Source organism: Anneissia japonica, unplaced genomic scaffold (assembly GCF_011630105.1).
Source record: "Anneissia japonica isolate Jap-2015-1 unplaced genomic scaffold, ASM1163010v1 scaffold128_len593404_cov183, whole genome shotgun sequence".
Lineage (NCBI taxonomy): Eukaryota > Metazoa > Echinodermata > Crinoidea > Comatulida > Comatulidae > Anneissia > Anneissia japonica.
The window spans coordinates 2363-26963 of NW_022713787.1; the positions used below are offsets into that span (position 1 = coordinate 2363).

The following is a 24601-nucleotide window of genomic DNA, read 5'->3' on the forward strand; positions in this document are numbered from 1 at the left end:
AATATTTCATTCAACAAGTCTGCAAATAAGCATGAATATTCAATAATAATATGAAAAAAAAAAATCTAATTATATGCTTTACAGAATCAAGTATAATTTTCTATACAATGGATACAAGAGTACGGTGAAAGAAACAAAAACCCTGCAATTTAGACTTGTATTTGGATTAGTCTCTGGTTTTACTTATCACTAATGAATTAAATTATAATCCAGCTGTTTGCTATCTGTTTTACGCAGCAATCCAACTGACTGTTAACAGAGAGTGGTCAGAGCTCTTGCGTATAAGAAGACAAAAAATAGACTTACGATCAAAAATAGATTATAGATATGATCAAATGCAATTGAGAATGAAAGACGGACCTCCCTAGAATGGGGGTCAAAAGTTCAAAACTCACTGCAAGCTTTCAATGCTTCAGCTTAGCTTGAATGTGCTACTGTAAATAATTTTTAAAATTTTTCCTTTAATCCAAATTCACAACAATAGGTAAATATATCTCAAAATAAAGGTAACTTATAAAATGGTTAAACATTCATTAATTCATTCATTCATGGTGTTTTTAAAAGTTCAAATAAAAAACAAAAACCACCTTATGGTTATACTGCTTTACTATATTGCCTTAAAAGCACAAAAATCTCAAGATATCTTTTTAATTATTAAAAAATATACTACAGCCAATAAAAATGACATCATTATTAATATTAACTTCTGATAAAACATAATATAATATATTTGATTGAAAGTAGTGCATATATTTGAAAGGAAACTGAACGAACTTTTATGTCATGCCTTGTACTATTTTGTTTAGTATTTTGTTTTTATTAGGAAGAAACGTTTAAGTTAAAAGGAGTTATAAATACAATAACAATATATTTGAATCATATGATAAATTAGAGTTACACTAATTTTCATTATTATCACTTTCATTAACATAACAAGCTCTTTTATGTGTCTTGAACCTAATAAAATTGATGTATATGATTTTCATGGTGCAAGCACCAAATTAATAGCTCTTTTATATATTTACTTACATTTTGTAGAAGTTCTCGGCACCTGGTGAGACGCATACTGTGGGTACCTTACTTGCACATCGCTGGTGAAACTTGTAGCTACAGGTCAAACACTTGAAGCCATGGAATAGTAGTTTCTGACATGCATCACAAAATGCTAGTGTGTAAAATGTCTTCCTTACCTGCAAGTAGATAGGCATTGTAGACATTAGGAAGCTTTCGATTTGTGCGACGACGCGACGCTAGAACGGAATCACTAATGCGTGACCGTGCTACTTGGCGTCCTACGCTCTCTCTGCGTACGTAGATTTGGCTAAACTGCGTTCCAGAATCTACCCGACAAGGTGACCTTAACGTTCTTGCATGCGCAGATGACTTTTAGTGACGTCATTATGTTCTACGTCCTACTGTCGTCGTGCAATCGAAAGCTCCCATCCAGACTACCTGTATCAAATTCTATTTGATAAAAACGTGTGATATGCCTAAATATGGTCATGATGACATCACATCATGACCATATATAGGCACATCATGACTATACATGGGCATACAACGGTGGACAGAGCCTTACAAAGGTTTATAATCACAATTTCAGTAGTTTGAATTCGTCATGTGATTCAAAGGCAGGGTAACCATGTCATCTGTGCCAGGGATGTACAAATTTAAGGTGGTGCATACATTTGTTGCTACTTATTTTCCCTTCCCTTTTCAGTTACTGAAGTCTTTTTTTATCCTTGATCATGAGTGGGAGGGGGAGGCAGGACTTTAATATACTGAGTGTTATTTTGCTTCAAACATTTTAAATGGGGGAAGGGGGAAAAGAGCTTTTTAGGGGCACATGCACAACCACGCCCTCCTCTTGGATATTCGATGCTCTTTGCCTAGGATACATGGTTAAGATGCACAGTGGCGAATCCATGGGTTTGAAGTACAAGAGATTTTTGCAGATTGATCGACTCCAGACCACCTCTGTCCCATAATGGCTAGGGTTCAAGTTCAAAATTATATGGCTATATGGTACTGTATCTCTAGATAGATGGCCAGAAACGGAATTTCTTTTCTTCCTCTTTTTGTTTGTTAATTTTATTTTTTTCAAAATGTTAGGTTGGGCAAGTGCTCTCTGGAATCCGTCCCCTGATGCAAATGTTGTTATGAATTAAGTTTTTGCCCATGCTGAAATGTATGCGTGACCAGAAATGCTCCCCAAGGAAACATTACACATTCTGTATCCAATAAACCACAATAATAATGTGAAGCGCTCAGACATTCATTGGAAAGCACTAAAAAAATCATTTATTATCATTATCATTATTACAATATTAGTATTTTACAGTTCTCAGAAAGTCAGTAAACATTATTTCCAGGGTCACTTTGCTACAGTGGCAGTGATGCTGCATTATTGATTCTGGAAATTTGCCAGTTGTTACTGTATGGTACATCTATGTTTGCAACATAAACACATTACATTACCATTCTATTCTACGCTACATTGTGTGGTCAACAATGTATAGCATATAGTAGGCTGTTCTCCATACAAAGCCCCTTGCATTTATTTAATATTAAGTTTCATTACCGCAAAGCAATGATTATGTGTTTCAACAGCTTGAGTACGTTGGAGTCATTGAACAGGAAGATACAGAAAAGTATTGCAAATTGTCATTTATCATTAAATTTGCATAAACAAAAATTAGGAGAAAACAATTTGGTAAAAAAGGCAAGTTACACTATGCCCAAACTAACTACCACAGCTGAATTGAAGTATAATTATTGCAAACGCAATGCAGTTAAACTTTTTCGCAACACGGTTTGCGACAATACTGTAGAGGAACAGATGTGCTTGCATTTCCATTAATTCTTAGTTTGTTGCATTTGATTGAAGCATTCTATTTTAAGCTAACTTTTAACTTCTACTTTCTTTTTTCTTTTAATTTTATTTCTTTTCTATTGAGCATTTTAAAAGCACCTTACTTTTCACTATGATACATAATTCATTTAGTCTTGCAATAAGGTAAAAAAAAAAAAATAATTTTGAGTTGGCTACATTTTAAGAAAATCGCAAAAATAGGTATGTCGGTAGGAAAACAACAACCAAAAATGCGTTTACGCCTAAAAAGTAGAAAATACACAAATAATACAACAATTTTTGTATTTGCATCGCAAATAATACAACAATTTTTGTACAAACCATCCAGCAAATAGGCTAGGCCTTGGCTCTATCCTATAGCTATTCCATCCTTATTTGCTCATAAAAAAATATTTTTCATTGTAGTCAAGGAAAAAAAAAAAGCTAAAATGTCAAACCTGAATTTCGTAAAATTTGGGTCAGTTGGGCATGGCTAGCACAATATTTTTTTTTATTTGGCCTACTTGAAAAGTAAAATTACATACTTAATATATTTAATTATATTGCTAAAAATAAATCATTAGTGCAGTGTATATATAATCTCGCAGAAACTGATTTCTTAGTCCATTATAAGAGGAATAAAACTTAAGTTATTAAGACTTGAATAAAATTATACAATACTTTGTACTCACATAATTATGGGATATGCTTCTTGTTGCTGGAAATTGTTCAAGCTTTTCAACAAATAGCTATAAAAAAAAAGGGTAACTATTATTTTAAATCGAAAGTCATAAGTAATTTTTAGCTCAAAATGTTGAATATTATTTTCAAATAGCTCAATAACCAAAATTCTCAATATGGGAAAGCTATCAGAATGTAATATGAAAATGTTATAGAATTAGGAAAAAAACCATGAAAAATTAAATACTGATAAAGAAAAATGGAGAAACTAGTGTTGAATAATAATCATTAGGACTTTTTCATATTTTTCATTAATTCTAATTCTTAATACCTAATTATAATACTAGTGAAAGTGAAATATTAACAATGTTTGTTTCCGTTATGAATCATCAATGCACAAAAATGTGTACGTCATCTAAATGTTGGTAAAAGAACTGCATGGTAGATGTAGGCAGTTAGCTGATGGGAGATTCTGTTTGAAAATCTGCAACAACCTTGCAAATTCAATGATAATACGTAGCTAACATCATTTAGCATGCTGCGATATACATAGCATGTAGTGATCAGCAGAGGTTGTGATCTGCATGACAATACAGCTGCTAACGCAGACAAAATTCAACTGACCTGGTAAAGTGCTAGATCTAGTTATTATTCCAAGGTCAGCCTAAGACTTAATACATTGCACTCTGCAAGGTATCGCAGGCTTGAGCTGACAGACCTTGTCAGTGCAAAAACACAATACTGCAAATGTCTATGTTTGCTATTTAATTTGCAGATAAAGTGTCTTCAGGGTGATGACTGCTGTTTGTATTAGATATCCACACTATTCTTTTTGTGGCGTTTACAAATTTTAAAGGGATAACTTCAGCAATGCATCTTGTTTTAAAGGGAGTGTAGCTCCTGCTAAACTGTAGTTAAATGTTACAAATAAAATGTACAAAAACAAGATAATGAAATTTTGGCTTTTAAAAAATTTTTTCATTTTAATAATAAAATAAAATAATTAGTACATAATAACTATAGTATTAATTAAATTAAATTTCTAGGTATACTAAATAATTTAACATCTTAAGGCAATATTGTATTGTCACTACAGAAAATGGATTGCTACAGTTGATCAAATACATGTTGACCTAAAACTTGAGATCTTCAAATATTACTATACAGAACTAAAGCTAATCTAATGTTTGCAATAATCATTTGCTGATTAAGGACAGTCCAAATTACAGGTGTTTTGCTAATGAATTAAAAATGTATTTACTTTAGTCAGGCACCACACTGCACAGATGAATGATGCATCACTTCTGAGAAATGTTTACTGCCTTTTTCACAATGGCACATCATATCAAAGAAGTGAAGAACCACTTGAGACGAATGGTGCATCACCTCAGAAAAATGGAATACTATAGGTATAGAACACCCTGGACGAATAGTGCATCACTTTTCACAAATGGTGCACGTCTTTCCCTCAGAGGAATGGCGCACCACTTTAAAATGGTGCACTGCCGCAGAAAAATGATGCATCATCTTAGAAAATAATGCACCGTCTCAGACAAATAATGCACTAACTATAAATGACAAATAATACACACTAATAACAATAATAATAATAACACTACTACATACAAATGTGTATCACGTCTTTCATAAACTGATTTGGGAAAACCTTTCACGATTCATATGGAAAGGCGGTAACAGCTGTCATGTACAAATTATATAAAATTAGAGAAATATTATGTTGACAAAGGCAATTTTACTGAAACAAAATCCAGGAGAATATAGCCAATAACTCATATAAGATTATATTATAAACATGACAAAAAATAAAAAAAAATGACAGAAAAATGATGTATAATACTTTTGTAGTCTCACATTTAAACCAGTTAACTATTTCCCTTTCTACCTTACATTGTAATCCGTCAGTTTTATTGATTATGAAATTTTATCGATGTATTTTTTATATCAGAAGGCCCCCAAATATGAGCTCACAAGTATTACAGACATTCCCATTAAATATTGTTTAAATAAATAAAAAAATATCCAGGCTACCTGGATATCAGTAAATACTCAATTCTTAATTACAATCCTTTGATCCATATATTTAGAATCGGCACCAAGCACTGATGCATCCTTTACAAAAAGGCAGTTGGCTATTTTTATACCGGTCTTAAATGAATATCTAATTGTGATTGGATGTTAGGTTTCCATTTAAGACTGGTGTTAACCTTAGATTGAATTGGCTTACCTCCTCCACACCTTGTCCCAGGTACATCATATCGATGTCCCATGCTATTCTCGTTTTGGTACCATTCGTATTCACTTTGTAAATAGAACACATAGTGCAGTCCAACTCTCTATTTCTCATGGCTTTGCTAAGAGCATCTTGTAAAAGTATTCCAGGCTTTGCCAAAATCTAGGGTGGATAAAATGACAATTTGACATGTAAGTAATAAGGAAGATAGTTGAACATTTGGTAAAATATAAAATAAATTATGAAAAAAAAAGTATAAAAACAGGATATTATAAAGATAATAAAGAGAATGCGAGTGTAAAAATAATCTGGTAGATGATTATAGGATAGGATAAGAGTATTTCGGTGTGCATCACACCAAAGATACCCCACTAAGTCCAAAGACTTGTTTCCAGTGGGGTCCTTCTGGTGGTGATTGGACAGTACACCGGGAGACAATCCCATACTCTTTTCTGAAGAGTGTACTGCATTCTTTAACATGCACATGGGCCATATTGCACATGGGACCAACGGCTTAAATGTCTCATCCGAAAGACGGTGTGCTATATATAAGGCCACCTCCCTCCCACACTTGAATACAAAATTGGGCAAGATTTGGTGAGGTGGGAGGGGGGGAGGAAAGGGTATGGTAAACCATGGGAATCTCCTTTTCAATTAAAAGGCTAATACTCGAGGTGGGCTTACATCCGAGGAACTACAGTATTATGGATGGGAGAATATAGGAATAAATGGTTTAAAATCTGGATTTTGGATGAATACAGAATGAACTGATAAATGAATTGAAAGATTAAGAATCTCAAAGCAGCACCTAGCACTCAGGCAACACCTAGCTACAGCTCCACTTTGAAGATGGGTTCTTTGAATGAAAGCATACATAAATGAACTTACTGTAGTACGTTGCTGATCTGGTAGAAATACTCTAATTGGTATACTCTTTTGATTAAGCTTGCCCTCTGGCACAGCTGTTGGCGACAGCAGTGTTGGTGTCGTTTGTGATCCTGCTTCCGATTGATCTTCTGCCATCGCCTGGTCATTTGGATCTACGCTGGTTTGGCCATTTGTCATCTTTTCCCTTAACTCCTGCTCTCGATGCTGTAGTGTATCTAGCCTCTCTGTTAGATCCTCATATTCCTGAAGGAGGAATAATTGGTATCAACGAAATAGCAACAACAATGGTTAGATTGCAATGCTAATGGTAGCGGATCTACATACATACCTCTACGTAGATTGAAGGAGGATGTTGTTCATCCCCAAAATGGGTGATAAGTTTTTCAAGGTTTTCCTTGTATAACATCATCATTTGTTGGATGCTTCGAATCTGTAATGAGATAAAAAAAAAAAAAAAAAAACTGCATAAAGTATACTAGGTCAGGTACATACATACATAGGTCAGAGTTCAAGATGACTTTACTGCCATTTCGGAGTTTACAATGGTTTTCCAAGTTTACTTTTTAAAATCCAAAGAGCAGGAAACATGGAATACAAGAGAACTGTAGTAAATAAAATTCTGATTCATTAAAGAAAAGATGAACTTAAGACTAGTATAAATATCTCAATTCTTCAAAAAAAAAAAAAAAAAATACATGTTACTCTTCAATACGCAAAATGGAGCATATTAGTCTTAATCTATTTTGAAAAATTTAAGAGAAGGGTAGTCCAATTACTACCGGCAGCATCAGAGAAGACACTGTCATTTACCTTGAGAATAAACTCGAGACCAGCGAAAATAATCACGTCTAGCCTTGATGTACTTAATCACCAAATCAATTTCGCGCCCTTACCAATTCTTTTTGGCAACAAATTTCATACAAAAATTAAGCTGAGGAGAACTTTTTGACAATTTGCTTTAAAGATGTATTGTCCCTTGCTAATGTCATAAAATGAAACAAGAAATCATTCTGAAATAAACTTGCTCATATTGCAATAGCATACAAATTATTAACTTGTACATAAAAATTATTGAATTTAAAAAATGTGTACCCTGATTTTTAAACCAAAAAATTATAATAAAAAAAATAAAACACTTCCAGTGACTGGAAGTGTTTTTATCCTTTTTCGCTGTAAACTGATGGGTAGACATTTTTTAAATGCACTAATCTCTATGTTCAAGTTGATAACTTTTATGTTAACTTCAAAATGGGGAAGTTAATTTTTTAAAATATTTTTATGATTTTTGTTGGTACTTAGCATGGGACAATACATCTTTAATTTGTAATATTTACATCAAAATATTAATAAATGACTTTGAGCTTTAACATTTCATATGTGTACTGTTTACAGACTTTATACATTTTAGGAATAATTTATAATTGACATTTTAGAAAATGAAGTGTTATATACAGTAGCTGCCATCTATGACCTTTAATATTCTAATTATTACATTAGAAAGAATATATTTTTCTCTTTCACTTTTAGAAAGATTAATGACAAAGTTTTCATATATGGTACTTCACAACATTCTAAATAGCCAAGCACCCTGGTAGGAACCAGGGTAACATTCAAAAAAGACCATTCAATTAGTGGAATATTTATCAGATTTCTTTTCTAGGTTTAGTAGGAATGAGGCTGCACGAATCATGGCCAATTCCTTTCTATTAACCTATATAATCTCAAGAATTATTAAACCGTCTCAAAGGTAAGCAAGCCAATTGAAACAATACTAAATGACACTATTTGAGGTATACTGTAATCATCTGGGGAATATTACATCCTTGCCCTCTTCAATCCTTTTGAGTTTTTAAGGCTAGGCACAATTTGCTATATGTGCACGAACGCTAATGTTTAGAACCAGAATCTACTGACACTTCAACCATATTTTTATTCTGCGCATAATGTCATGAGAACATCTTCAAATGTTGCTTCACCTACCACTCCCTAGAGGGCAGCAGATAGTTTCTTAATGTTGTTAAAGATTAGTCTATCGTGCTAAAAACTGAAAAAAAACTCCTAGTCTGCTGACTGATCGTCGTTATAAACATTCCATAGTGTATCAATCAATCAATCTTTATTCTACTCATACATAATATGAGTGGCGAGAACCCAAAAAGCGAATGCTTTATGCAAATGAGGCCCACAAGGAAAGAAAAAAAAAAAACACTTAACTATACAGTACAGTTAAGCAGATTGTAGGTATTGTTTGAGATTTACCATGTTGATGTTTGTTGAATCTTAAGTTTTGTTGGGTTTTACATATCATCATGGGATCATAGAACCAAGTTTGCTGCTGACACCGACACAATGTTACAGGCGTACAAAACAGCAAACGTTGCTGCTTGCTGGGGTCCTACAGTAAGTTGAAAAATCTAAGCCACTCTGGAAGATCTGTTTAAAAGATCTTTCTTAGCACATTTAATTATATTTTGTGCATGGTCAGGTGATACCCACTGGCACTGATATCCGGGTGACAATTGATGATACATTAGTAAAAACAAGCAAATATCATGAATTTGCGGAAGGTTGGTTATTTTCCGGGGGATTCTTCTTGCTTACGGGAGTGTGGGAAGTGATTTGCGGTAGACCTGTGCTTAGTATGTTTCTTAACCAATAAAGTCTGTTGGGACACTTCCACATAGTCCAGTTGTATTTAGTCGACTCTGTTAAAAAGGTCGTTGTAAAGTTCCGGGAGATTGTCACATTAAAGTTTTGTAGTAAAAAGTTTGCAGATCAGCGTGTGTCTTGAGTTTAATTATTTTTTGGGAGCATTTTAATTTAAAAAAAAACATAAAACTGTACACTCAAAAAGATGTTTTATGCATGCATGTGTGATAAAATAAATGATGGTACTCAATCCTTGGGTTTTTACAGTCCTGGATAAAGAACAATAGCAAGTCTATCAAGTTGACAAGTACTTCACTGTTTATAATTTAAAGTACTAACAATATAATACAGCAGTTGACCACACAGAAATTACACACAGGAAGGAAGCCCAAGATATACCAGGATTTGCTATCGGCCTCCTAACCTATTACAATCAAATTCTACCGTGCCTACCACTAAAATTACGGTATAGAATATTTAATTTATGTAGTCATCTTCAAATTCATCTTAGTTGGCAAATCTTCGACATTTAAAATAATCTTAACAAATATTATTCAACCACAATCTGCTGTGTTGATGCACAATTGAGTTTTCTTGATCGATACAGACCTGTTCAAAATGTTTGGTCTATTTTACAGGTAGGCCTACAATATTGCTTGTAGCTACTGTAGATATGCAAACACATACCACTGGCGGTGACACAGGATGGGCTAGATGGGCCTAGTCCCACCTATCCATTTAGTAGGTAGGCCCTCCCTCCTGTAGGCCCCCACCAAATAGTTTGCCAAAAATACACTAGTTTGAATATTAGTCGTTTATCCAGGTAAGTATTCACGAAGTAGACTACAGTAGTTTGAATATTGATTTTGAATAAACAACTGGTCGACTTTTAGACGAGGCGTGGATCGCCAGTTGGCTGTTTTCAGAATGTATAGACTTCAGAATAAAAAACCCACAAAATTTAATGGTCTCCTAGAACATAAAAATGCTAAAATTTTTCTCAGGGCTCTTGGCTTAGCACCCAACCTTTGTTTTTCCCTTTGTTTGCAAAGTGCTTACAGTATCTGGCCCACTCAACGTTCAAACCGTATCAATGCCTTCAGTACTTACTATACCAAAATCATATATCGTGCAATACAACCTATTATAGTAATTCCAACCCTCATATTTTCTTAATATAGGGGCTGTATCTAAATGCTTCTACCGCATTATGAATTAAAAAAAAAACCATGGTGACTGAGACAATTCCAATGTCTGCTTTATATGCTAATTTCTGGACGTGAAAACCGCATTCACGTCTACAGTAACCTGCATACTATATAAATTCACTTTTTAGGCTTGAAGCCCATGCTTTGTAAACATAAATGTAAAAACTATCATAGCTTCATCTATTTACATAGTTTATTTCATTTGTCTCCAATCTTTGTGCAAGAACATGGAAAGACAAAGCCAAATCACATGGGTTTTCCCCTTGTATTTTGAATGTTCACACTTTCAGATTAAACTCAAATACAGTAATTTAATTATTAACATTGATTCAGTTATTACTGAACGACGGTATAAAAAAGATACAAGGAAAAGAAAATTTCCAAGAAAGAGATGACAAAGATAATAGAAATTAGGGTGCAGTGAAGCGATCTCAAAGAGGTTTAGAAAGAAGCATAAAAATAGTAAAATATATAGAACATTGCCAGAATATTAAAAAAGATGCACTGGGATAGAAGAATTGTACGGTCGTCCCGTGACAAAACAACCTAACTCATTTCTTTTTTTGTTATTAGTTATTCTACGTTGTTTTGCCAAGTGGGAAATAGAAATAAATAGAAAAGTGTACATTCTTGTAAACTGGGATATAAAAATGGCTTACTGACATGTGAATTAGGAAAGACAGGTGGCTACAGAATATAAAGTAGACGAGGAGCAGGTAAGGTAACTCAATCTTTAAGGAAAGGGACCTACTAAATTCCAGTATTGCTAGATTGTTATACCTTGTTTTAGCAAACCTGCCACTCAACAATAAATTGATTTTAATTTAAAATAAAAAAAATTAGTTTTGGCCAATCACCATACCTGCTGCCATGAAAAATGGAAATTTCATGAAAAATAGAAATTTCAGAAAAAATCAAGTCTTTCTTTATTTTTATTACACCCGCCGCTGCCTTGTAATCTCAAAAAATAAGATACACTCTTAATACAAATTTAAAGCATTTAACCATCCCATTACTACAATTTTTACATTCAATAATAAAAACTGTATCACTTTCTCCTCCATTTGGATGTTTTTAGCAAAACCATTTGCTAAATAAGAAAACAAAATTATATTTTTATTTTTGTCCACCCTCCTCTGACGATCTTCAGTAAACATAAGTTAGCTATTATAAAGCAAGGTATAAAAAGAAGTCTCGCCTTAGTTAGAACGAGTGTTCCAACATGGCTTTCCAGGAGCAAAGTTTGATGAAGCCATAGAAAATTAATTTGGCCAGTTTTATGCAAATTGAGGCGTAAACAGTAGGAAGAAAAGCAGAATTTTGCCACACATTTTACAAGGCTACTTTAAGAAAATTATTCCAAAATTCAGGGTTGTAACTAAAGAAAACTAAGGGTGGGTGATAGTCATTTTGAGGGTGGGTGCGTACATTGGTAAACTCTAGATAATAAGAGTGGATTTTAAAGATGGAGAAGTGGGTTAATAAGGGTGGGTGGAGGGCCATGAAATTAGCATTAGACTGGGTGGAAAACTTCAAGGCTGGGTGGCCCCATCCACCTCCGCTCACCATAACTACATCTGACAATTTTTAATAATATGAAATTAATTTAACCTACCTACTATACAGCTACTAGATAAAAGAAAGCCCACCTAATATTCTCCACCTGACTGCCAACCCCACATAAACAATAGTATAGTCCATTTTGGGTGGTTTTTGTCTGGGTGGTTATTGTCCTAGGTGGTTTTTGTCTGATTTCCATGATCTTGATGTCAAATTATTCTACATTCCAGTCTCGCAGCGACTTCAGTAAAGCTCTGCCCACTCTTAGAATTTTATGACAAATTTGTGTGATGTGCCCATATATGGAAATGATGATGTCATGTACACCTATATATTGGTATCACATTTATTTGTCACATAAAATTTGATAAGGAAATGAACTTAACATCATGGTTTAAAAAACAATTTTCCTGAAAAAAATATGCTGTCAAAAGCGTGAATTAACCCAATATGGAGTGGACATGAGATCCGCCGAAGGTGTCTGAGTGACATACAGTAAAACACTGACCGACATATGGCGACACGTTTTCAAAACATGTGTTATGAACGAAGTATAAACAGGTCCTATAGACAGGCTAATGACTGCATGAATCACAGTATCCAATTAGGTCATTAAAAACACTGGCTCTCCAAACATGGTCAAATATTGCAGGATCAAGCATCGACACACACACCTTCAATATCATTCAGTATTTCTGTACAGAATGCATATCATCAGCAAAGATGAAAAGAATGATCTTTTAAGACTGAAGTTTTGAATCTGGATCTGATTTTGTCTTTAACTGTTTATTTTATTAATTTCTATACGCAAACAATTTCTTCTTTCAACTTCATTGTCAACAAAGCTCAAAATTTAAAAAAAAAAAAACTTGTTTCATTGACAAAAAGGGTGAGAGGTAAATTTAAATAAAACTAATCTAAGCTTAATGCCTTCTTGATGAAAAACAATATAAATCAATTATTCTAGAATTTTACAATAAGCTGAATAAATTTGGAAGAAGAACAAAGGAGAACAATGAGGATTCTAAACAAAATTAATTAAAAACAAAAAATTAAAAAAAGTACCATCATGTTTTAATAAACTTTATTATATGGGATAAATCCAAAAAGAAAAAAATTATAAAAAGTGTACAGATGGAGACCATAAAATATCAAAATAAAGTCAAAATGGATTGTAATGAGAATGATCAACTGCACTGTTAGATAGCAATCAAATAATTTTTCTTTCACAAATAATTATTTTATTGTTTTCTACACAAACAGTTAGCAAGTTAAAAAAACTTTCTCATATAGAATAAATTCAAACACAAATAATTCTGCTACGCCCAAAACATTCATTCTTGCTACTGTAGGCAGTTGCCACAACAGTGATTATCATCAGCTGCTGCAACACACAAAACATTCATTCTTGCTAGGCAGTGGCCACAACAGGGATTCATCATCAGCTGACATGCCCCCAAAACATACATCCTTGCTTAAAGCAGTTGCCACAACAATGAACCACAGTCAGCTGCCGCCAAAAACATTCATTCTTGCTAGGCAGTTGCTACAACCGTGAATCATCATCAGCTGCTACACTGAAAACACTACTTCTTGCCGGGCAATTGCCAAAACCATGATTCATGGGTAGCTGCTACATCCAAAACTTAATATTCTTGCCAGGCAGTTGCAAACAACCATGATTCATCGTTAGCTGCTACACTTAAAACACCTATCCTTGCTAGTGTAGGCAGTTGCCACAACAAGGATTCATCATCAGCTGATATGGCTAATTTTTGCCAGGAAGTTTCCACAACTATGATTCATGATTAGCTAACTGTTATGTCCAAACATTAATTAGGCCTACACTACTGCTCAGCAATTGCCACTGCAGTGTACTATTGTATTGCTAATGACCAATTGATGTTAATATGAGCTTGGCTGTTGCCACTATGGTGGGTTCACTATAGTACACTACAATATTTTTAGGCCCGTAAATATGGTTTCTTTGTGTGGAAGATTCCAATGAGAGCCGCAAAATGAGTGGGCCTGTAAATGTAATCCTTTCTTGACAATTCACCTGTAATATATCAGTTCTCAAATGCGTTCAAGGTGTGGAATTGTAGCTCGTACAGCAACTTGCTTCTTCCCAGTGCTCTCTTAACGTCTGGGCTACACGATAAACCGGTACCAGCTACAGCTGGGGCTGCAAAGGACCAGTACATCGGTGTATATTCTACTCGTCTCGAAAGATATACTGAGTCCTTTAATAAAATGAGCCAAATTGTGTACGTATACTGAGCCAACGGTACAGTCCCTTTCCGAGAAGACTTGTTCCACCACTAGAAACATAGACGAGTGTGCCGTTCAAACCAGTGCCGATATTTATAGGCTGTACTCTATGTTTGGCGCCCTTGTCTTAACCGCTCATTTGACTTGAATGCTTCATGCTCGTTGTTAACCAGACACAATCCTTGCTTACTGCCAGTTGGCACACAATAGCGAGTTCATATTGTTTAGATACAGTATTTACAAAAATTGTTTCACCATCGTTGAATAATACATTGTTAATATACAGGTATCATCATGTTATATACACTTAGAATAACATGTGGGCCTATAACACTGTACATAGCTGCCAGTGGTGGCTCCAAAAATTTGCCAACAGGCTGGTGGGGAAGGGAGAAATTTCCCTACTGGTGACATGACTATTTGTTGCCACTGTAGGACATAGCTCCGCAGTAGGCCCTACTGTCTGTACTTCACTGTCTTGCATGTCAAATGAAACCAATTTTTTATATTACCACAATAATACTTTAGTTGCTACAGCATCAAATCATTTATTAATTTTTCTCATAGTGCTGGTATCTACCACACAAGCATCACTTTATGCCACTTCAGTTCTCTGTCATTGTGCAATCACGCACCCATAGTCTTCATATCCTCTATGAATTTGCCTATCAATCAACTATCCTATTATACCATGATGTACAGTACCTTCTTTAAATCTTTGATATATCATTTCCAGTGTTCTCATGAAGATGGATTTGCCCACATTATTTGCTGTCCATAAAATGATTTATTACATATTCGGCACAACAAATCAGAAAATGGAAGAGAGGGGTGCCAAGAGGACACCATGGGCTGAGAGCCCAACACAAGGTGTGGGTATCCTCTAAACCCCCTGGCCAAACAAACAAACAATAACAAAACAGCACAAAGGCAAAGATGACATAAATCAGATTAAAATAGCCAATAAAAAGATTGATAAAATAAGTAAAAAATATAAGACAAATGTTTAAAAAATGGGTTTACAGGATTTCATTTTGCAAACCACGCAGTTAAAATTGATATATGATATGAACGATGATAAAATATGAAAAAATTTTAATTTTAATATACATGTATTTTAAAAATTAATAAAATATATTGCCTCAAATAGTTCAATAAAGCGGGAGATTACGATGGAAATTGGATTCCTCTCTAAACCCATTCTTTGGTGTAACATACCATGATTAATGCTACTGTATGTATAAATGTATTTTTATAAGAGAATGCCATTTTAATCTCTTCTCGTATTTACTGTACTGTACTACAAATGTAGAGCGGTCGAAGATGGTTGGCACTTTATTGACACAGCGAAAACTCAATAACAGAATAGCAATGTGCAGTCACTGACCACTGCACTTTCTGTAGAATATATAACTAGTAATTAATTATATGCGAAGTATTAACTTTAGCGCAAGTTAATACACTCATGTAATTTCAGACTTATTTATTTTCTCTACACCTAATTTCTGGTATCTATGTTGACAACGATAAAGTGGATACAGAGTGCGTGAACCTACTTCATGGAACTTGAACTTCGATTTTTCTCTAAGGTCACTGACCCTTTGATGCACTTTCTACACATGAATGTTTCCCAGACAAAGAAATGAGGACTGTGTAGTCTTAACATTCATGGCTGATTAGTAATAGATAACATTATGATAATATTCGAGGTATGGTACTAGTTTCATTAAAGTATAAATGGATCCATGTAAAGTGGTGCCAGACTTAAATACACAGGGGACAACTGTGGTATTTTTTTTAATGAAGTGAATAAGAAATATACTGATGATAGTGATACATACATTTGATACTAACTAGTCACTAGAGGATATATAATAATTCAAATTTAGTTGGTTTTTTTTTGTCAGGTAGTAATCTTACTAGATTGAATGTTTGGATGAATGTTCCTTTTGTCTCATTTCTGATTCAGCCATTTATTCTTGTTTGGTCTTTTTTGTTGGTCCTGGAAAGGACAGAGACGAAATTTATGGGCTATACAAGTGCACAACTATTGACCAAACTGTAGGCCTGAACTTATTTTAAAGGGCTTCATCAATAAATTTAAAGCAAACTCTCAAAGAACAAAATCTTTATTGTTGTGGTCACAAGATGTTAAGTTACATCTGGACTATACAATTCAGCATCATTTTTGGGTCTGCGCAAGGTGAACCCCAGAACCTCACTGCTGTTTTTGTTCTTGTTCAGGGGCGGATCCTGGGTGTGAAAGAGGGGAGTTCAAAATGTTTCCAAAAAACCCCAAAATGAATGTGGTGTCTGGGGGATCCTCCCAAGGGAAAATTTTGATTCCTAGATGGCCGGAAATGAGCTATCCCGATTTCTGAGGAGTCTTTTAATAACCTTTAAGTGCTTCAAAATTCAAGGTTTCCCCCTCTTAAAAAAGGTCAGGTAATTTTATCTCATTGTTTAGGCCTATACATAGATGAAAAAAAAAATTCAAATATATTGGCAATATATATTATTATATTCCAACAATATTGAGTAGTTTGATATTTAGTTTTTCTCCCATGGATCGATGAACCGATAGGCCTGAAGAACACACATTTGTACATAAGTTATTACGACATCAAACAAAAACAGTGTGTATCATTCATTTAATTAAAGACTAGTTGGGCTAAGCCTAATTTGTCTGATCTGCCAACATACTGTATTTTGCCTAGGTATGTTAGCATGCCTTTTTTAAGCCAGGTCCCAGTAGTAGGCATATTTTGTTACACCCACACCCACCCTCGATCCGCCACTGTACCAGAACTTTAAGAGTCCAACGTTGCAAGTTATGAACGAACGTGCAGGTAATTTTGTGTACACATAAACTAGAGGTGATTTCCAACAAATGTTTATGGCCCCTTTTTTAAGTTGGACCCAGGGTGCCCCATATACCTACAAAATAAAACAGGGATTTCAGCAAGGACTAGGCTGTATATTACTGCAACTACAGTACCACTAATAGGACTCTTCGTATGGATGGCGCAACCGGTTAACGCTCTGTATTAGTGAACCGAAGGTCCCGAGTTTGAATTGCATCTTAGAATTCAATTTTTTTCCCGTTATTTTCATTATTTAAAAATTTTCAAATTTTTTTGTCAAACAGCTCTCAAATTTCTTAGAATGCTCATTTAAATACAAAAAAATATCTTGGAATGTTTATTTATACAAAAAAAAGAAAAAAAAAAAGAAGCATCCTCATTTTAACGTGCGGACCAGTGAGCGGTCGCTCTTGTTTGTTGAAATCTGTCAAAATCAAACAGATCCTATTTCATCTACTCTCTGTGTCATAGTTCATAGTTCAACTATTTGGATTTTTGCATTTTTTCAGCCGACAAAATGTATGCTACACAATGCCTTACTGTTTTATCCGGGGTAAAATTAAGCTTATAAATCAGAATAAAATGTTCATTTAATTGTAGCTAGAGCGATTTAAATAAAATTCTATGCGGCGTTACAAATGAGTCATGTATTAGATTTAATATCAGGAGTTAGTTGAGTGACAGGTTACAGATGAATACAGTAGGCAAACAAGAACGGATTCACAATTAACAGAAATTTCATGTTTTCTATGTTGTGCAGTGCTAAGATCCCAAATTCTAAGGGAATTTCCTATAAATCTCAAATCTTAAAATTTTTGATGATTTAAACAGAGGGCCTGGGTCCTGTCGTCCGACGCAAGACTAGGGGATCCAAAAATTAAACAAATAATAATTTGTTTACAGTATCCAAATAATGTATTAATTTTGATTGCCAATCCCTAATATTGTGGTCTAAAAGCACATTTTGTACTATACTAAACTATAAAAACTCTTGCAGTGAATCCTACCAGGGTGTTTTTATTCCAGATTGTCGACCAAGGCTTCACCTGCCCCTTGGCTCAGACCCCTCCATTGGACATGTCAGCCAATCTTTGGCAAATTTCTGGCACACTGCTGACAGTATGGTCATTAATTATTTTTAAAATGATAAATTACAACTAAACGACCTACAGTGCTGTACAACACTATTTAAGTCAAAGATAGACCCTGCATGTCTTTCCATTCAAGTATTCTCTCAACTGAGGGTATGGGTTTAGTTCCCCTGACTGACTATTGGTCGAATAGCTTGGGCAAGACATCCTTCCTTCTGTATTTATACTTTGCTGAAAGGCTTTGTGGTATTTAGAGTCCTATTCTATTCAGTGTACAGTAACTGCATTTATTACTACAGCAAAGAATCAGAAGAACTAAGGAGCTTTAATACTATATGTATGTTAACCAATTTATTTGGATCCAATAAACAAGCACAGGTGGTGGAAGAGTTTAAAGTTCGATGAGCCTGGTGGTAAGCACTTTACGAGGGAGCGAGAAACCGGAGGACCTAAGTGACGTACCAGTTTAGGAAAGTTTCTTTTGGCATTTGTTAAAATTATAGTTAAAAATAACGATTCTTGTAATACTTTTCAATAATAAATTTAAATTTAACGTAGGAATTTTTTTTCAAACCATCTAACCAATAGATGCGACTGTTTATGCAGTTTTCAAAAGTGCGAGCGAAGTGCCGTTGTTATAGCAACGTTGATCCCTAACAATGCAAATAACTTCACTTGCGCTTTCTTAAACTGCATAAAAAGTAGATGGATGATAATAATCATTACTTTAAATTCAAATTTATTATTTTAAAGTTTTGCAAGAATCGTTATTTTTAACAATAATTTAAACAAATGCCAAAAGAAACTTGTCTAAAATGATACGTCACTTAGGCCTCCCAACATGGCATCAGTGGCCTCACTAAAACCAGCCAATGAGCAATCAGCTATTATAGTAGAAATCAGTGGGTCCAAATGCCATTGAATATTTAATGTGTTTTTTTTTTTTATTAAGTTCTGGGAAACTTTTGGTGGTATTTTTTTAAACATCGTATAATTATTGGTGGGGCCTATCAGGAGGGTTGGCCCACCCACTAAAGTTGTTGGTTGGGCTTAAAGTAGGCCCAAACTCTGCCACCGCCAGTGGAACAAGTGCTACAATTTTTTTAAATGCTTGTTATGGACTATGAAGGAAACTGAGCTATAATTCTTTATAACATTACTGCATCCAGTATTATTAGCGCTCGGAAATTTGTAACTTGATGATTGTGATGTTTACTCATAGCCACAATGGGTTCAATAACAATGGCAATACAAAAGCATGAAGCAAGGTTAAACTTGACATTTTTTTAAATGTCAGGTTGGTCAGGAAGATTTGAATAGCTTGGTGGTTAAGATATTTGCCTTCCTTGTAATCCCAAGGTCCTGGGTTCAATTCCTTTGACAGCAGGATTTTTTCTCAGGAATTAAACAACTCTACTCCCTAAATCTTATTTATTAAAAGCATAACTGTGCCTTGTAGGAAAACATTAGAAATCTAGTAAACAGGATATCCAGTATAAAGGAATAAGATAAAATTTAAAAAAAAAAAAAAAAAAACCCCAAAAGAATATTTTCCCCTAAATAAAGATTGACAAGTTCATATAATACTTGACTGCTGCCAAATTAAAATTATATTAAATTATTATAATTATTAGTGAGAAGGATCAGATTAAAATACAGTTTAACAATTTTCATCAACTGAATTAAGGCGGTAGTACATTTCAGCCAAAGCACACAAGATCTGAAATTTTAAGTACAAGATTTTTTGCCCTCTTCAAACAACTATGGTCAAAACCATAGAAAATGTAATGAAATGAGATAAGAACTAGCAACTGTACCTGTAGTACAGTATAACCTGATGTACACTGCAGTTCCTACAGTATTGTAGATGCAGAACATCTTATGACCACTCCTTGGGGACCAACCATGACGGATATCCTTGTGAACAGTAATAGCCAGCAGTCATTTTAGAATCCACTAGGTGTATTTTACAATATTTTCATCCCGACATTCTAATTAGGATGGAAAAACTGGCGTTTTTATACATACCTGTATAAACTATAGTTTCTGATTATTATAGTTGTGATACAATCCTTGCAATTAAATCTGTAAAAATTCAACAACTATCCTAAAATGTATACAGGCCAAGCACCATACTGTATACCAACAATATGGTAGCAAGCAGCACCAATATCTGGCCATGTATGCTGTATATTATTATGAGTATTTATAACTAAAACTTCAGGTAATAAAATGTTAACCTGGTACAATAGATGTACTCACTCTTGGTTCTATTTTGGATGATCCATTCTTTATATTTCATATGTTGTCCATATGTTATACGTTTTTTTTTTCATCCTATTTGTTGTGAATGAAATAGTGTATAAGGCATATTTCACACATCATTGACCATTCAGTAAGTAATAATTGATAAATTTCTTCTTTTTTTTTAAAGCAGTATATTAATTAATTTACATGTAGGCAACATTAGTTGTGATTTATTAGTGAGGGTACACTTCAAACCAAACCTAAACATAGGTAAATTTGGAAAACGGTTAGTAAAATATACAATTTGGTAAACAAACAATTCTGATTTAATAATAATATAATAATTGTCAATTTATATAACGCATAATGTAAAATACCTCTACATGCTTTACAACATGCAATGGGATAAATTATTAAAAGTTTCACCACCATTTACCTAATTTACAGTTTCACCATTTACCTAATTACTTAACATTTGACATAGATGAAGCAACATGGCCAATTGGTACTTGGATTAAAATTTTGGAGTGCATGTTTCCTCGGTTGAAGCGCATATTTCCAGTAGGCTAGCCAGTATAATGTCTATTCGTTTTACATCGCATTTTCAAGAAATGATTTAACAGTGAGGGCACACTTTAACCATAACCTTAATGATTGATACAGTAGACAAATTTCAGTAAATTTAGCTAGTAAAATAACACTTCGAAAAAAAAAAAACTTAATGTTATGTTACAGGGAGTACTAGAAATTCTAAATATTTACAGGCTAGAAATTATGGTTTACCTAATTATTTTTAACTTTAACATCAATATGAGCACAACAGGGTGCAAAAAGTAAAAGAACATTTCCTATTTAGAACCCTCCCAATACAAATTTTACACCAAATGTCCTAGAGCCTTTCCTCCAATTCTCATGTCTCTATCATACTGTAGGTGTAAATATATTAGCAGCCAATGGTTCATTTACATAATATTAATGGCAATGTCCACGAGAAAGAACCAGCGTGTGTTCGGACGAAAACGCGAAAAGGTTACATAGGATTCTTACCGGTACTGTAAGCGCGGGTGGTCTACCGGTTCGTGCAGAACTTGGCTTTTAAAAAAACCAATACCCTCGGATGTAAAACCCAAGGTATTATGCAAATGATGAGTTTCTATCAAGTTTCCCCTAGCATGGACCCTTGTGTAACTCAGCTGTGTCCCCCCACGCTTTAAGAAACGGACTTTGGCGTTGGTCCACAGCATTAATGTAGTTGTCTCAAAATCAAGTAATGAAATTATACAAATCAATGGTAATGTTGGTCGTCTATGAGTGGATACTTACCTGGATAAACCGACTAATTGCCTATTGTTTCTCACACGAGAAACACCCCTCGAAAAATAATAGAACAGACAACTCCGGGCGCCAAGCACAAGCGGCCCCACAACCATGCAACTTCCTCATTCTTTTTTGATCTTATGAAATAGAAGCACCTTGATTCAGGATTCGTAACTATTAAAGCTTGGAAGACTGATCATGTAGACCGGGGGAACCGGTTCCCGCAGTGGATGCGTGTGAGAAAGAATAGGCAATTAGTTTATCCAGGTAAGTATTCACAAAGTAGACTACCAAAGAAGCTACAACAATAATAAAGCATACATAGCAAACTCCTAATAAATCGCAGATGTACATTTTGGGCGTAGTTATAGTTTAAAAACAGAAAATAACTACCACTGTTAAACGAATAAGCAGTGGAGTCATGATCATGTATGCATGTGGTGGACGTATGTAACAAGGTAACAATCTGGATTCTAGGCTAGCCCTCAGTTGAAATAATTTATTTTATCCAACTTTTTTAGTTTTGTTTTTGGAAATAAACTGTAAAAGAAGCAGGAACCATGAATATTAAAACATATTTTACTTCTTGTGCATGTTAAAACAATCAAAGGGGATTAAGTGATTAAAAATACTCAATGCTGCAATTTGCGGCGTTGGACTACTAGCAGATATCAGCAGGCGGTCCACGTTTAACACCTGTTCGGGCTGGAACTAGTAATGGCCGTTTCAGGATTTATCCCGTGTTAGACTCTAACAAAAAACTCGGCCGAACGCACCCCTAGTCATAGTGGGATTACCAGTTAGTTATACAGTATTACTTTCATAGTGACCAATTCACATGCTAGCATACATTGTGTACGGTAGATTTACGTAAGCAGTTTTGTACTGTTGCTGTAGAAGTCTAAGGGTAGGTAATAATAGACATTTTAAGGGTGGGTGGGTCATAACATGGGTAAACTCTAAATAATAAGTGGATTTTAAGAATGGGCAAGGGGGGGTTAATAAAGGTGGGTGGAGGGCCATGAAATTAGCTTTAGACTGGGTAGAAAACTTCAATGCTGGATGGTCCCACCCAACATACCTACATCCTTGCTAAGTGATCATTCATAACCTATGAAAGGACTGCAGCTTATTCACAAGCCAGCAATATTCGCTACATTAATCCTTGGCCTAATTATGGTATGAAATTATAAATAAATAATTACAAAATAACTGAATGTAAACTTTTAATCAGGCTGCTTTGTTTTAATATATGCAGCTTTGGATATAGGATTTTACAAATGGGGATGGCTAGGTAGTCGGCCAGGCCTACCTAAGGTGACGTTTATTTTATGTCAAAAGATTAGCATCAAGTTTCCATTTTTTAGGCTTTTTGAAAATAAAACAAAAGTTATTTTTTTTAAATTTCACTTGCAATTGGAATCAGGATCTGGATGAATACCTTTCACTCAACATGATTCCTAAAAAAGGAGCAAAGCAAGGTTGGAGTGAATAGGCCAAGACCTTGTGCAGAATCATAATTCTGCATGATATACATTTTTATAGATACATAGTCCACGGCCAATTGTTTTGCAGATTTTGAACAAAAACAGTCCTTTATTTTCAAAGGAATGGTTGATTTTGAGGTGCAGGAATACAGTTTTACCTGTACAGGCCCTACTTCAACAACCTTTTTCTTTTTTGAACTAAGAAAATCATTACTCTGAATTGATATGGTTCATAATTAATTAATTGAGGCCTAGGCTATTCAGATCCATGGTTAAGTATTGCATCTGATTTGGTCTTGTCTGACTTAACATGAGTTTAGCTAGACCTCTAGTTATGTAGGTAGGCCTAGGCCTAGATCACAAACGCAGGCTAGAGGAAGGACCTCCACCACCATCCTAGGCTAACTGAACAGTCGTAGCGTACCGTATTTTATGTTTCACGAAGTGCGAGGCCTAGGTAGGGGAAGGAGCCTCCCTGTCATTTTATAATATTTTATACAATTAATATGTTGATCATTTTGTCTGTCAGACGTTAGTGCCTGTACAAAAATGTCGGTATGTACTGAGTGCTACCATTGGATTCCTCAAATTCAATGGTTAAAAAATATTGTTTAGGTGCTGAATCAGACTGACATCAGACAAAACGTCTCGACAGTTACTAGAAATACTAGCCTATCGTATGTATGTGGGCTTGTCGACTTTCCCTCATTGTCGGTCACATAGCAGTTGCAGGCTAACCTAAAGGGAAACCAAAAACAGTCATCGGCCCAAAATCTAAATAAATAACAACTAATGCAATACCTCATCATTTGATACAATATCATCGTTGTGACCGTTCTCCAGTGGCATCATTGTTTCACTGATTGAAATCTGCGGATTTTGCAACGCCATATTTGTTGAGACTAAACATTGGTCATGTGATCAAATACAATTTTTTTAGTCATGCGTAGTACGTACAAAACGTGCTACCTTCAAATCCATAAAGGGCGCACTATGCTTTATTGCATGAATAAAACAATTTAGCTTCCTTCTTCTACGCAGTTGCAGACAGTATGAGCGAAATGTTGCAAATTGAACACATTCATCATCGTCAGCGCTTGGTGCAATACAATGTATTTAGATGTAGTTACATGTCATCATTGCAAACACGATGTTAGTGAGAATTCTCTGTTGGACACGTTTTGGAAGTGTGTTATAAAGACATGTGCGCAGCTCCAAAACAATTGGGTTTTGCGA

General features: G+C 34.6%; 1 protein-coding gene across 1 annotated transcript; it reads right to left on the reverse strand.

Moving 5' to 3' along the window:
- Window positions 1–958: 958 nt before the first annotated feature.
- Window positions 959–24320, reverse strand: LOC117108746 (serine/threonine-protein kinase B-raf-like). The gene is made up of 6 exons (XM_033250876.1): window positions 24167–24320; window positions 7000–7101; window positions 6672–6914; window positions 5778–5945; window positions 3544–3600; window positions 959–1190 (listed from the first exon to the last, which is right to left on the reverse strand). Exons 1-6 carry the CDS (start codon window positions 24254–24256, stop codon window positions 1026–1028), a joined length of 825 nt encoding a protein of 274 aa, XP_033106767.1. The 5' UTR covers window positions 24257–24320; the 3' UTR covers window positions 959–1025.
- Between the last annotated feature and the right edge of the window lie 281 nt (window positions 24321–24601).

Coding starts and splice junctions, on each gene's coding strand:
- LOC117108746 (XM_033250876.1), bottom strand. CDS start 24,256: ATGGCGTTGCAAAATCCGCAGATTTCAATCAGTGAAACAATGATGCCA. Junction 5,946..6,671: donor CAGATCAGCAACGTACTACA/GTAAGTTCATTT, acceptor TATCCACCCTAG/ATTTTGGCAAAGCCTGGAAT. Junction 1,191..3,543: donor GAAGCATATCCCATAATTAT/GTGAGTACAAAG, acceptor ATCTACTTGCAG/GTAAGGAAGACATTTTACAC.